General features: G+C 39.7%; 1 protein-coding gene across 3 annotated transcripts in view; it reads right to left on the reverse strand.

Annotated features, from left to right (window-relative positions):
* The window catches only part of RTTN (rotatin), an 89,448-nt gene that overhangs the window by 72,426 nt on the left and 944 nt on the right, over positions 1-16,078 (reverse strand). For all 3 annotated transcript variants that reach the window (XM_081919309.1, XM_081919310.1, XM_081919308.1), the window contains exons 2-13: positions 14,133-14,320; positions 13,103-13,298; positions 12,710-12,796; positions 11,073-11,163; positions 10,613-10,727; positions 10,343-10,493; positions 8,522-8,687; positions 7,130-7,305; positions 5,897-6,012; positions 4,864-5,034; positions 2,459-2,671; positions 879-991 (exon numbers count right to left, since the gene is read on the reverse strand). In XM_081919309.1, the coding sequence (XP_081775435.1) occupies positions 879-991; positions 2,459-2,671; positions 4,864-5,034; positions 5,897-6,012; positions 7,130-7,305; positions 8,522-8,687; positions 10,343-10,493; positions 10,613-10,727; positions 11,073-11,163; positions 12,710-12,796; positions 13,103-13,298; positions 14,133-14,320 (1,783 nt within the window). The remainder of the gene's footprint in view (positions 1-878; positions 992-2,458; positions 2,672-4,863; positions 5,035-5,896; positions 6,013-7,129; positions 7,306-8,521; positions 8,688-10,342; positions 10,494-10,612; positions 10,728-11,072; positions 11,164-12,709; positions 12,797-13,102; positions 13,299-14,132; positions 14,321-16,078) is intronic.

Consider the following 16,078-nt stretch of genomic DNA (forward strand, 5'->3'; position numbering starts at 1 on the left):
ACAGAAATAATTCAATACAAAGAGAAATTAATTGCTCTGAGACATGGGCAGCCAATTCATTAAGCCTTGGGGTGCAGATTCCCCCTGGCCAAGGCACTCGGGAGCTTACAACTAATTCAGTTACTTCCTCATCTTTTGTAGCTGTATGGTTAATTGTTAGGCTGTCGACTTTGGCCACCTCCACACCATACTTTTAAAGCAGTTATGTTGCTTTAACGGCCCTGGCGTCTCCCTCCCAAAGAATCCTAAGAACTGTCATTTCTAAGGGCACTGGGAACTGTAATGCTGTGAGGGGCATCCTAGTAACTTTCCACCTCAACAACCCATAACAAAAGTAGAGCTTTCAGGATTCCTTGGGTGAAGCCATTACTTTAAATGTATGGTGAGGATGTGACTGATTTCTGAAGAAACATATGCTACAGTGCAGTTTCCTGTGTCAATATGGGGACAGTGGTACGGTGTTGGGAGCACAACTCTGCCCTACCATTCAGGCTGCTACTGCTTTATACAATTTAAAGGGTGCCTTTTAACCAACATTCTTAAGGCGGACTACAGGGATGGCGGGATCCTTGAGCAGGAGCCTCCTTCTTCGCATGTACTGCCCTGCAAATCATCCTGTGTATCTATGGCACTACGTAAGGCAGGACTGCAATCTTATACATACTTACCTAAGAGAACAGGATGGCAATCTTACTTCCAGATAGGAGTGTATAGGATTGTGTTGTAAGCCAGCACTTATTACTGGCTAAATTTATGACAGACAGACAGACAGCGTAACAATTTAACTATAGCCCCATACTTTTAAAAATAGCCCTGTACTCTTGTCTCCAGCATCATGACATGGGGCTTTCTTGCAAGTTAAGTTGCCATATGCTTACATGTCTGAGCAAATGCTGAGGAATTCCTGAAGTAGAGGGAAGTGCTGATGATATGGGAGACTTTTTAGAGCCTGTTCTACCATCTCCAGTAGATCAAGAAGATTATTTTCTCCCTACGAAAGAGTACATATGAATCACAGAATTTAATTTTTTTATAAAAATACTGAAACAGCTCACTTAAGGGTTAATGAACAAGCATTATCTTTCAAACAAGTAATCATTTGCTAATTACAATGGATGCAACTAGGAATAGTAGCTGTAAAAAATGCAACACATATACCCAGAACTAGTCTACAGCAGACCCATTAATACCACCATGTAACACACTTAAATAACACAAGACTGAATTTTATTGGCAAGTAGGACCAAGGATAGATCAAGCATGCCTAAGGCTGCCCACATTGCAGCGTGATTTCACTAAGTAGTACAATCCAAGAGGGGTGTACTATTGAAATACCACGGGGCAATAGATGGTTCTCTCAAAATACCTCCAATAATCTTAGTGCAACTCATTCTATGGCAGGGTGTGTGGCACTACAGGAAGATCATTTATGTCAACACAGCTAAGAGAACTTCTAAGGTTGCTCATGAGTAGCAACGGGATTATTTTTCCACACAGAGGGAACAGTAGACACAAGGAAGTGCTTTGGATAGCGATGGCAACAATAATATAATCTGTAAAACACAACAAACTGACATAGCCATTATTGTCATTATCTTGTTACATCTTAGAAACTAACCCTACTGTGAACAGGGCTAGCTCTTGAGATGTAACAAGCATATATAAGATTAAAACAACTTGATGACATTTTTACCCATGCACTAGTCAGGCCAAGCTGTCCTCTCCCCCCCAAAAGGACACTTTCTCACACTCCTCGCTACCCAAGGATGAAAAGAACTCAGAATGGTAAAACGTAGACCTTCACCCTCTTGCCCTTATTCTGGAACACTGATGAAATAATTCTTCAACAAAGGCTGTCACCCCATTACACGGTTTACACTGCCAAATCACTGAGGTCTTAGGGAAAGTCACTATTTGTGGTTCCCCATGGTTCGGATGCATGGCTTGTATCCCAGCAGGAGCTTGGCATTCAGTACCGTGGGCCCAATTTTATGTAACTCCCTTCCAGCTGAGGTAAGACAGGCTCTCTCCCTGCTGGTGGCTACTGAGACTTTTAAAACCTACGTTCTGATTTTATAGTTTTGACTGGAGTGAGGAGGGGTGGATTGCACCGAGTTACTCATACACTGCTTATGAGAGCATTATAATTAAGTGGTATATAAATTGTCAAGAACAAATTATTATTATTATTATTATTATTATTATTATTATTATTATTATTATTATTTCATTTACGGATCGCTTCCCATGACGCATCCTGAGGTGATTTACAATACAATAAAAACACACAGAGCAACTGCATATATAAGAACAGCCAAAACATTTGCATATATCAAAACAATTTTTAAATATATATATATATATCCAAAAGCTATTTAAAAGGACACCACCACAACATATATGAAAATCAACTGGAATAAAACTCCCCACTTGGATCACTGAATTCAATGTTTCCTACCTCCTTGTGGACTTCCGCCATAAAGTTGCAGGTACACTCAACAGAATAGGCAGCCTCTGCAGCTTGTTTATAGATGCTGTAGTTTTCTGAATTCATTTGTTCCAAATAAGCTATGACAGAGTCATGAATACTTGGATATTCCAAGGAGAAAGGCATGTCCACAGAAAGGTCAAATAAAGCCGCTAGTAAACTCTCTGGTAAAACACTGTCAGCCTTAAGAAAGGGAGCACAGAACAGACTAAGAGTCTATTTGCAAATAAGTACAAAAATTAGGTATTATTCTTATTATGTTATTTATTGACCATTTGTAAATAATTTTTAACACAAACAATTCCCTCAAAAAAAAAAGAACATTTATCTGCAGGTGTTTTATTCAATAACGTTTTTATTCAAAGCGATGTGTGTGGTCATGAGGTGAAACCTATAGAATTTGAGCTAAACAACAATGCCGAAAAGTGCTCAACTGGCCAAGGCAAAAATCCTATATGAGGTTACAGTTGCAATCTCCGAGTTAGATAAGGCTGTGTATTTTGAGTTCAAAATGCACTGCACAGGGAACAACCCCTAAAACCATACAGAAACTGCACAAAATTTGGCAGCCCATCTCTTAATGACAGAAATTCACCAATATAACACATGGCACTATCAGTGAGCTTCTGAGAAGAATTTAAGGTTTTTCAAATTCTGGACCTAGCATGCATTACTCCACCTCCTTTATTACTTCTCTTCAGGTCATTAATCTGAGGATATCAGATTCCACACATTCTGGTGTAGCAGGAATTGTTAAGTGATGGTATCCTAAGTACTGAACTTCCCCTCTAAAAAGGGGAGAGTGCACACACTCTAGTTCTGAACAACACCTTTCTTACTTCAAAAAAAATTATTGCAGAACCCCCGGTATACATGTTGTAGCATTGCCTTCCAGATGTTTTAGACTACAGCTCCCATGATCCCTGAGGATCAACAGTAATCACAGTCCACCAGATCTGAGGGCACCACATTGGCTATCTACTCCACCCAGAAGTTACTTTTAGAAAGTACAGTGGTACCTTTAGTTATGAACTTAATTCATTCCGAAGGTCCGTTTTTAACCTGAAACTGTTCTTCGCTAGAGGCGTGCTTTCGCTAATGGGGCCTTTTGCTGCGTTCTCATCCTCGGGCAAAGTTCTCAACTCGAGGTGACTCTTCCAGGTTAGCAGAGTTTGTAACCTGAAGCGTTTGTAACGTGAGGCATTTGCAATTTGAGGTACCACTTTAATGGCTATGACAGCTAAAGCCTCTGAACCAGCGAATAGCTGTTTAGGGTGGGACATACAGCACCTGAATTTACAGCAGCTGGATCCACACAATGTTCAGCCAGCATCTTTGCTGTGCTTTTGCAGCTACAGCTATGCATTTATTGCCTTACCATTATCAAGAAGCAACAAAATTAAAAGAGAAGGCCCGCCCCATTCAGGATGGGTGTAAATAGAACTAAGGCCTGCTTCACATGATATTTTAAGTACGTAAAAATTCTCTCTGCGCAGGATACATACTGTGTGCATCAACCCTAAAGCACATCTGGATTAACTGGGAGGTAGGCTGAGCTACGTTATTTTCTTTAACCACCAGATGGCAGACAGCACACCTAATCCACATTTTAAGATTTACTGTTCCTTTATAATGCTCCAACACCAAATACTTTAAGACGCAGCAGGGTGCTAATGTTTTATCCCAGCTTCATGAATGCATAATCTGCATGAACAGCACAGTCTTTTGATAGTTAACCAATGTAATAAGGATTTTTTCCCAAAAAAACTGAACTCTTCAGAGTCACCTCTCTGTACTGAATAAAATCACCAAGCATCTGCTGATCTCATGTAAAAAACACACACACATAAAACAATAGTATCAGCTAATTATTGGCCTAAATGCTTTCAGGAACTAGGGAGAACATATTATTTGGTTATCGCTAATGAAATTTTACCTATTGATATGATCAAACTTAAACCACCTGCTTCCAGGAATGCATTTTAACCTTTTAAAATTAATCTTGTCTACAAGGAAATATTTATGGAACACATTTTCCACTTTTTTCAAATACAGGCAAACACACACGCATACAAATTATCAGATGTCTGTTACTGACTGTAGCAGACTGGACACGTCATTAGGGAATAAAGCAAGAATTAAAGTTTAAATTAGATGCTTTCATTTTTTGCCCCAAGTGAAGTTATAGTGCATATCACTAAGAAGAATAACTATACCACAATCCGCACTGATTTTACTGATTTTCTTAATATGTATTGTGTATTTGTAATAGATCTTTATTTAATCTGAAGGACCATATAAATCTTGAAAAGTACTTTCTACCCAAGTAAGCTTTTTTTTTTATAAGTAGTCTTTCAAGTAGGGAAGAGTCTCACCTTTTCCACAGGGATAAGTGAATGCAGTAGTCGAATGGTGAAAAGTGAAACACTAACATACGCCATTCTGTGGTGGATGATCACAAGCTCAGGCTGCTCTGAACTTGCATTATTTTTGTGGTAAGACATGGTTTCACCCAGGGTATCTAGGACTCCAAGCAGTTTTTCCTTCTGCAAATTAAAAGGAAGTTCATCAAGTTCAATATTTATGAAAAGTATATGACAGGGATGTACTCAGTCATTACAGGAGATACTCTTAGAACAAGATAAACAACATCCAGTGAATTTCACACATGTGCTCTCATCTTTTTAAAGACTTTTTCAGCTTGTCCTCATGCTGTAAGATGGTTCCCTATAGCTCTTTAGAAATATGGTATAAAGTTATTTTAGTCTCCTCAACTGTTACAATTTATTGGAGAAGTCTGTTGCACAAAGGGATGTGGTACCTCATGGGGGGGGGGATGGGAGGAATCCTGTGTCTACTCTCCCCCAAGGACTTCTCCTCCCTCCCCCCAAAAAAATCTGTTTCTGCTGCCTTCAGTTTTCCACAAAATTTCCATTTTTTCTTGCATGGTTTCAAAATGTTCTGAAATTTTGTGTCACTGCTGCCTCCACATAACTTTTTCTGGAAAAGTAAGACCTGCTATAGCACGGCTCCCTCAGGGGTGGCACCCCCGCTGTGAAAATTCCTTCTTTCCATAAAAGTCCAGCAAGCCCCTATGTTATCTGCTTCTCAAAAATAGGTTTATATGTTTGATTCAAGCAGAGCATTCTTACACAGATTAATTGATGAATTTCTGCTTTAAGAATGTTCAGCTATTTTGGACTTCTAAGGATTTGTCAAATTATTATATTACTAGCCAAAATTGGGGGGGGGGGTTAATAGCTTCTTAAAAACATATGCATATGCGGCCCATTCTAAATTCTAGACATAAAATGAACTAGAAACCGATATAAAGGAAATGGAGGTTTCTAAGCCATTTCTACAAAGGAAGACTCACAAATCCAAGACACATATATCAGAGATACTCACAAGTTCCAGCCCAAAGAGACTGTTGTCTTCCCAAACATCTTCAGACACGGCATCAGAAATAAGCAGCAGGTCCTCAGCCAGACACTCCAGAACATGTATGGTCACTTTCTTACTACCTGAGAATTTACACAGGTAAAGGTAAGGTATCAGAGAAGGCTATTACAGTAAGGAATTTCTATTAATTAATTTGGTTATTGAGATCCACTACAATCTGGGTTAAGACCCGGTTTCAGAACTGAATTAGCCATGAAAACCCTGATGGATAGCCTATATAATGCAAGAGACAGGAGAGCGTCACCCTGTTACTTTTGCTTGCTCTCTCCACAGGTTTTGATACTATTGACCATGGTGTCCTCCTGGAACAACTCAGTGCGATGGGCATCAGAAGCACCATATTAGCTTTTGAGCTTTAGGGCTATGTTCAGCACTGGACTGAGAGAGCAGCACTCCTCAGCCTTCTGGCACTTGTAGTCCATGCTATATCATTGTTAAAACATCTGCACTTGGTTGCCCATCTACTGAGCCAGGTTCAAGGTACTTATATTAATCTACAAAGCCCTGAACAACTTAGGTCTAAGGTACCTTAAGCACCACCTAAACCCTTATATCCCAGCTTGATCATTGTGACCATCCACCAGATGTTAGTTGTCCCCCAAGTTGGGAAAGGTCATTTGACATCAGCCCGAAATACACCATTTAGTGTCATCGACCCAGTCTTATGGAATACTCTGCCAATAGAGATACAGCAGGCACCTCCTGTTTCAACCTTTTGTTCCCTGCTGAAAACTTTTCCTGCTACTTGCTAAGCAAACTCACTTAGTGACCTTGGTGAAGTCACTCGCTCTTGTCTGGCATTTATTTGGTTATAGTGGAAAGATCACTCAACTAGATGGAGTTGCTCAAAGCTATAAAATGAGTGTAAAGCAGAGGTGAGGTCGGAAGCAAACACAGAAATTGATTTCAAAAGAAGTTTGCTTTCATGATGGCTGCTGGACACATTAATAAAATTTAAGTTGCTCAGATTCCTAGCAAGAGCCCACAGAATGCACAGAGATTCACAGCAGGTAAATATGTTCAAAAGCCTTCTGCCGAGTATCCTTGTTTCATGCATAAAAATTATTTTGAGTTTCATTAGTGTGCATATATATCTTAACATTTTGAATGAATAGAAACTTCAGCTATAGAACACCTGGCCTATTATAAGCCCAGAATTCCTTTTTCAAAAAGAATTACCCGTTCTTAGAAGAGGCACAGCATATTCCAAAACGGCTACACAGAACTGAGGAAGGCTAAGCTGTTGGAACTGTAACTCTAAAGTATCCTCATTCTCCAGTTCTGGAAGGTCAATATGGCCCATATCCAAAGGTGAGTGAACTCTTGAATTCGCATTAGCATGAGAACCGCTTCCACTGCAAAAAGCAAACAAACAACCTTATTGATACGCAATACAAATTATCCTACTATTTGCAAGTAGCAAAAAGCAAACTGCATAGGAAATGTTGCATGTCAAATGCTGTAACTGGAGGACCACTTTTGCATGTCTGGTGGCACTTTCTTCTACCTTCTCGATCCGCACCCCAACCCTAACATACCAGTGGTGTAGTCTTCTCAATGCACCACTGTGATGCACAACATAGGCAGAGTGTTCCTTTTACTCAGCTTCTCCTACTTTTGGTGAAAAACCTTGCCCACGTTGCTTCTATAATCACTGCATAAATTGGGTGGAAATTACCAGAAAACTAGGCCAAGGTATCACAATACTGTAGCCTTCAGATAGAAGAGGTTGAATACAAGAAGCCAAAGGTACAATCACAAAGCTATTTTTAATAGTAAGCTAACAAGATGGCACTGCATCTCTTTGCGAGTTTACAGAGCCTGGTACTTTTTTGGAACAGGAGTACAGTGAACATTTATTCTTCATATTTAAAAAGAAACACCGCAATTCCAAATGCCACATGTTGCATACTGTCTGCCAAGATAATTTGGGACATTCAGAGTTGCGTTGCTTCTTGACTAAGGGTAGTGATTAACGAGCCAGTCATCAAGTCTCTGAAAAGAGACACGTTTTCTTCTACCTGCTTATTAGCTCTGCAGTTATTTTCGTTCTTGATGAAGACCTGCTTCACACAGGAGCACTGAGCACCCTCCAGGTGAATTAGCAGCTATCAGTTACAAGACTCCAGCTGCTCTGGGAAGCCCATGCCAGTTGGCATTCATTCATTCACAATAACAGTAAGCAAAAAGAAATGAACTGAATTATGTGGTTCATTCAGCATGCATGACCCTCAACCTATTATTGCGTTAACTCTGCATGTATGTGGATCTTAATGTGGTTTCCTCAATCAGTTCTAAGAAGACGGCTCTATATCTGCATCCCTGTGCCTATGCACTGCTGTCACATACAGGAAGTCATGGTCAATACTTACAGTGCTGTCTGACATTTGTAAAGATTTCTAGACAGGAATAATAGATTTTAAAGTTTCAAGCTTGGTTCTATAACACATGAGGCTAGTAACACACATTTAAAGTACAGAAGCTCCAATCTTTAATTTGAAACAAACAAAGGCTACCGACTGAAAAAGGATAACAAGTATATGGTATACAACAAAAATGTTACTGGCCAACCTTGAAGATACTGCATCCCAGTCTTGACCATCACCTCTGGGACGCTGACCTGTACGTCCTATCACGGAAGGTCGAGGACTACTACTTCCAGGGGATGCATTCTGAGAATGAACGGATCTTCTAGCATCGTGGCCATAAGACACTGAGGAATTCTGGGAAATGGTACCTTATATGACATTAATGACAATCAGGCTTTTGTATGCAGCAGGCACATAACAAATAAGATGGACAAAACTTCAAGAAATTTACAATGTTTTCTATCCAGTAGAATACAATTGAATATAAGCCAGGATTTAGGTCAACATTCAGAATGCACTTCAAACAAACACTGAAAGACTGCTTTTTTTGCTACTAAAAATTATCTAGAATAATTCTTATTTTGCTATATATTTCCACTATATATTTTTTAAGCAATAGAAATGTTTTTTGAAAAACTTGTAGAAAGACTTGCTTTAATGAATTATGCTGTGAACTTTAATCAAATATTTGTCTTCAGATGCATTTCTTCTGTATTCAAGCTTACTTAGTGAACCTCAAAAATGGTAAGGCAGAGACAGGCGGCACAATCATGCGATAGCTTGAGCTGTGGATCTGCAAATTTACACATCAACAGCTATATTAACATCCTATGTGAGGCAAGCAGAACCAAACTAACTATCTTTGCCCTATTTGCCTCAACAACTCTCTATTCGCTGTTGCATCTTTGTGCCAGTGCAATTGTGTATCAGCACTAGTTGGATACACTATCTCTTGGGAGTCTGAATCTCTTACCAACTTCCTGTCAGTAAATACTTTGATTCCCAGAAAACACACTGTTGTTTCAAGCAAAAATATGAAAAATATCTAAGGAGGAACAGGCTTCCAAGCTGCAGGAAGTATAAATAATATCGGGGAGGAGTTATGGTTTTGTTTGTTATTATGTTTTGTATTTTTGTATTTTTATACTGTAACCACCCTGTGATCCTCAGATGAAGGGAGGAATATAAATTTAATAAATAATAATAAAATATGCAAGGCAGGTCTAAATCCTGACCACCTGTGTCTTCTCTTCCTTCATGTTCACCCCACCTGGTATCAGCAATGTGGACTGAATAGCCGTCTCCAGCAAACAGATAAATGAAGCATGTTATATATTGGTATAGTTGGATACCAGTAAACATTCACCTACATATATTGTTTGGGACAGCGTAAGATAATAATGGAATCATCCAATATCTCAACTTGTTTATTGCCATGTTTTCTCACCACCACATCTGATTTATTGTTACAATGATATAATTCTGGCTAAGTCAGAAATGTATTGCACTATGTCTCTCAATACTTGGAAGATAAAAACATGAAAACAATAACACACACACACAAAAGAAGTTGCAACATTGTGGTAGAAGAAACCTGAGTGGCATCTAATGGTAACTTAATTGCTTTATGAGATGTATCTGTATGATACATTTGGAGGAAGTATGGGGTTAAAAATGCAAACAAACAAACAAGAATGCAATTATATATACCATTTTTGCTATAACTATAAATTATCTAATGGAGAGAGGGGGAGAGAGAAACAAAGTATTTGGCCAGTGTCTAATCAAGAGTCAATTTACCCTGATTTAGCTATATCTTTTGTTGCCTATCCTTTTCTGACCAAGTGGAGATTTTTAGTCCTGTCTCAATCTGTACTGAACTGTGCTGAAGTTGGCATTCTTTTTATATGTGTGTTTATTGTTGATTTGTTTATTATTCAATTGTTTCAGGAAACTTTATGGGAAGCAATTCATTAATGAAATGAAAGAGAGAGGGAGGCAGCGGGAAGAGAGAGATACAAACCAGTTTCACTTGAGACAAAACTTGGATCTCTATGGAAGTTCAGTCTGTTTCTTAAGAAGGTACATAATTGCTGCAGACATAAGACAGCTTGTAAGGCTAAACGGTGTTGTCCATCTCTTCCGAAAGCCAGTGTTGTTAGCGACAGAAGACTCTGAGGTAAACAAAAGTCATCCATTATTAGAACTTAGGCCTAAACATATATGCAAGCAAGGCAAACCAAAAACCGCTAACACTTCTAAATGAAATATCTTAGTTAAAAGAATTTCTAACCTGAACAATCTTTGGTCTCTGAAGAAATATCTCAGCAGGAAAGTCTTGCATGATGACATCTTGTAGAAGCTCACAGGTATTCCAAATTAAACTGTGATTTTTGCTTCTCAGTGAGCTGTAAAGTACATTTGAACTTTTACTAGGAACTTGCTTTGCAAAGCTATAGTAATCAACTCTTTATACTCCATCAGTGGCATAATTTTTTATCTGATTTGATTATATTCCACCCTATCACCAAGGCTCAAGGAAATTAATTTTTTAAAACAACATACACACACGCTGGGTGGGTGGGCAGGGAGGAGAGGAGGCAAAGAGGTAGTGCTTTCATTAATAATTCCGTGCATTGCTCCAGAACACAAAACTGCCGCAGTTCTTATAGAACTTGCACTTTAAAGAAGAAACGTAGCAACTTTTATTCCCTTTCAAAGAACACAACAAAGCTACAATTAATTTCACATACCTTTCACTTGATGAAAGAACATGTCTATCTGTTGTGGTCAGGGATAACCATGGAAATGTAGAAAATTTCAAGGATTTCACGCCGTGTTTCACTGAGGATGGAAGAAAGGCTATTTTTACTGTGTGCCATATACTGAAACACAGAGCAAACAGGTATCATTCAGTGTTTCCATTGTAGAAACTGATAAGCATTCCTATAGCAGATGACTTTTATCTCGTTTCCCCCTCCCAATATACCTTTTTCATTGTTTGAAACCTACAATGCCCAACACTAATTTTCAAAGGCTTAAATGGTAAGAAATATGAGCTAGAGTTTTGTTTGTTTTGCTTTGCCCTAGAGCCATTTTCTAAATGTAAACTAGAGGGGGGGAAGCTAGGGATGCAATCTAAAAGATTATTAACAGAAGCCTATCAGAAAAGACAAACTGGTACATTTTTGACAAACCATTTTGATCCAAGGTTATATTTTGGGGGGGAAAAGAAGACTGTAGCTGTTCGTTCCACCTGCCAATTAGGGCTGGTATCCAAGCACTTCCTTCTGATTGCATAAAATTCCAACACTGGTATAAAACTTACTTCTAAGTTGTTAACAAGTTCAATAGTTGAAGATCCCCTCCTCCTGGATTAACTCTTTCTCAGGTGTTAGTTTTTCTGCCTCCCCCCACCCCATGCCATCTATCTTTTCTTATACACCTGATTCTCAATCCGTTGCCCAGGGGCATAGCTAGCTGCTCTGGCACCCGAAGTAGCAGGGATGGGGCGAGCTGTCCACGGGGGCAGTACAGAGATCCGCCCATGGGGATCCGCCACTGCATCACTCCCAAAAGAGACGTGTGGTTCAGGCGCGCTGCAGGCCAGGCCCCGCAGTAAGTGCCCCCACCCCGCGGTGTGCCATTTCGTCACCCCCTCAGGGAAGACACCTGGGTCAGACCGAACCCCCAACACTCCCCTTCCTACGCCCCTGCCACTGCCTAGTCTGTACCTTTCTTTCACTTACATTGGCTCTGGGATCCTCTCCCTTAAGCTCCCCTACATTAAGGATCTTTTCCCTATCTTCATCCTGCTGCATAGCAAGGCGAGGCCTATCTTTCCCCTCAATATGAGGTTTTAATCATAGCCAGACTGACAATTTGCCAAGGAATCAGGTTCCTTCCTTTTATCATTTGTCGCCTGGCAACAGCTATGCTATTAGTATGGACATAAGAAATCCTTGCACCCAAATTTCCTTATTTTCTCCTGACTTCCAATCTACTTTTCTTGTGTGTTTTGTCTTTTAGATTGGAAGCAAAGGACAGAACTTTTTTTTTTTAATGGCTCTATAAGGTGCTCTGGGAGCCTGCTGGAAAAAACATTTAAAGTCTCAAAAAATAAATACATATTTTCCCCTTCCTTCACCTAACTGAAAACTTTGTTCCCCCATTTGCTCTGAATGTTCATGAACATTCCATGATATATCATCTCATCTAACCGGTGTCCAAGGCTTCCACCACCATAACCACAATACAGGTGGGTTTATCTATTTAAAAAACACCAGTAAAACAAAAAAGGAAGAATCTTTAAACAATGGTGTTCAACCACACTAACAAATCTAGAAAACTGTCCAACACATGTTTACTTCATTTTTATAAAGTTACCTACCAGATAGCTGTTTTGGTGGTATTCCCATCTCTTGCAAATTATTTCCCCCTTGATCAAAGTATCCAGCATTAGCTTCTTCTGACAATACTTAAAAATATAAAATCATAGTAAGCAGCAGCATTAACTGTATTAAATAGCTTTATTTTTTTTAACTCTATGAATCATATACAGTCATTTTTCCTTTTTAAAAGTAGATCTGTTTCCTTTAGTATTTTCATTTTTGAAGATTTATACTTTCAAATCGCCAATTCTCTCTGAAAATCACTGAAGTCACAAACACAGATACCATTAACAAAGGTTTAGCATCTGGACTAAATAACTTGATATTTTCAATACAAGGCCCACACTTTGCAAAATAAAAATAAAAATGCTGTGTATATAGGTGTAATTTACCTATATTAGTCACTGCTGGCAAGGGCGTTTGATAAGACACTTCCTGATAATCAGCAGAGATTTCTGAAGGCAACACAAATAGCCCATCCAAAATCCCATCAATCACAGCCTGTAGGTTTGGATCCACATTTGGACGAAGTTGAGTGAAAAACTCCACTGCCCCAATCCCAACCAATTGTTCTACAGCAGACGGGTGCTAAAATTAGAAAGATGATACGAAGTTAAAAAAAACAAAATGGCAAATTCTCCAAGCTTTTATTTATTCAAATGTGGCTTGCAGGAAAAAGCCCATCCAAAAGATAATTAGTTTCATATGCTTCTAACTCCTGGACCCAGGATGGATTCAAAATTCTGGAATGGCCAGGCTAGCTTGCTGGTGAGGTGATGGCCTAGGTACGGGTTGTTAAGCTAACAAAGCAAATGGTTCCATGTTAGAGAGCAAATGGGTGGGCGCCACACCCTTAAATCGCTGGTAGGTAGAAAGACAAAGGCCAGAGTTGAGAGTTGAGTTGTGTATGTGAGCTAGAAGGTAGAAGCAAGTGTGTAGGCTGGGCAGCTGAAAGACAGGGCCACGCTTGATTTCTGTTGGAATCCAAGGCTATAGCTATGGGAGAAGCAAGAACCTCTTGGAGTGTATATATGTGTAAATAAATTATATATCATAAAGACACCACAGTCTCTGCTGTTCCTCATTCCAAAGGAAACACAAACACTGGGTAAGGGCCTTTAACCCCTGGAATCTTGCATTGCTCAGAGATTGGGGTGGTGTGCAAAAATCATTTAGCTTCATATGCATAGCAGAGGATCTCAGAAGGAGCTGTATTTAGAAGATAACCATGTACTGAGCATCTCATTCAAGTCACCTTTCAAAAGAAATACATCATGGCATATCATTTTGCTTTCCAATGTTCTTTTAATGCCGAAGTAGCTTTACATTAAGTGGGGTAACAAGTAAGCACTTTTCAGCATGGATACGGACTGTAGATGGTTTGCCGTTTTCAAAAACATATAACAAAACAGATAACTGTACCTTCACCAGGTTGCTCACTAAATTCAGAACCTCTTCTTTCATTGGTACTACAGGAAAGTTGAACCACTCCAGAAGACTGAGAAACAGGAGTTTTTCTTGAACCAAGTCATCATATGTAACCAAGTTGTGATCCAATTTACACAAAATATTTCTAAGAGCACGTTCTCTAATTTCAGCCAGCTGATGACCTGTTCAAAAAAATGAAATGAAAATGGAAGAAGTTTCAGAAGTTCAGCTGATACTTTAAATCAGATGCACTGGTTATTCCCAGTAGGTTCAGTTCAGAAACCAGCTTCCCAAGTCTTTACTCCCAATACGTGATAAGAAGGTGGTGGACTCTCCTCTCCTTCATGGGAGGTTTTAAAGCAGAGGTTAGATGGTCATTTGTCAGGGATTCTTTAGTTGTGGTTCCTGCAGTGCATGGGGCAAGACCCTTGGGATTACTTCCAACTCTACAATTCTATGATTCTAAGACTTTAAACCTTTAAACAAATAAATCAAGAGAGCAAAAACATTTGGTAATGGTACTACACAGAAAATTTCAGTTGATCCTCTACTCCGGACCACAAGACATATATATCTGCTCTTCATTTCCATACCTTTGTCACTCACATACTGTTTCCCCCTTCCCACCCACCCCCACCCCATAAACCATTTTTTATCTTTCTTCATGAGCAACAGCAACTTGATTTGACCTTAAAAGCTGCCACTCAGAAACTAATCTTTTAACAAAACAAAAAAATAAAACCAATAGGTTTACATATGCCTAACTCTGCATCAAACTGGAATATATAAGCATCATGGATCTAATTCAGAAAACTTTTAGATGGTAAAACTATAGGTGAAGACCAGCAGCATAGTGTCAGTTGTAGGCCACTGGGGTGGGCGCACTCTGGGCGGCAGGCATCAGCCTAGCCCTCTCTGCTGAAGTGACCCCACCTCCACCAAAGCAAAGCAGGGGATGCTGAACCACCTGCACAGCCATGCAGAGAGGAGCCCAGCTGGCCAATGCAGCCATTGGTGGGCAGAGAGGAGCATCAGGCCACACTGGGGGTGCCTGGTTTGCCCCAGCCCTCCTGGCACTCCCCACACTATGACTCTCGTGAAGACTTTGATTATAAAACTAAACACACTTCCTACAGTGCCCTATTTACTTCAATGGTAAAAATGCCTAACGAGACGCAGGATCAAGCTGGGTATTCCCTAATCAGAGTCGCTGGGGTGGGATAAAAATAATAAAATTGTTGTTGCTGTTGTTAGGTTTGTTTTCAAACACAACTCAATAAGCACAGTTATGTAATGATCTTTTGCTCACTGCATCACGCTGTGCAAACTCCTGTACACAATTTGATTTAACTCAAGTCATCGCATCGGGATGAGGCAAGAAGAGAAAGCTAGTGAGCATTCATTTAAATGACCAGCACAGAAAATACGCTCATCAAATTTACAGATGACACCAAACTGGGAGGGGTAGCCACAGAAGGCAGAATTGGAATTCGATTCAAGAAGACCTTAACAGATTGGAGAACTGGGCCAAAACTAACAAAAGGATTTTCAATAGGGACAAATGTCAGGCTTTGCACTTAGGCAGGAATAACCAGCTGCACAAATATAAAGATGAGGGACACCTGGCTTGCCAGCAGCACATGTGAAAAGGATCTAAGGGTCTTGGTAGACCACAAGCTTCACATGAGTTAGCAGTGTGATGCAGCAGCAAAAAAAACCCCTAATGCTATTATAAGCTACATCAGAAGAAGTATAGTATTCAAATCAAGTCACTGTATTCTGCCTTGGACAGACTACACACATGGAGAACTGCAATAGCATAGCTAGGCACTGCAAGGGGGCTCAACAACTTTGGAGAGGGTTTCGACCCCACTGGACAACTGTTTCCAGTTCTGGGCACTACAATTAAGGAGGATATTGAACAGCTGGAACGTGTGCAG

Source organism: Podarcis melisellensis (genome assembly GCF_964234715.1).
Source record: "Podarcis melisellensis genome assembly, chromosome: 7".
In the NCBI taxonomy this organism is placed as follows: Eukaryota; Metazoa; Chordata; class Lepidosauria; order Squamata; family Lacertidae; genus Podarcis; species Podarcis melisellensis.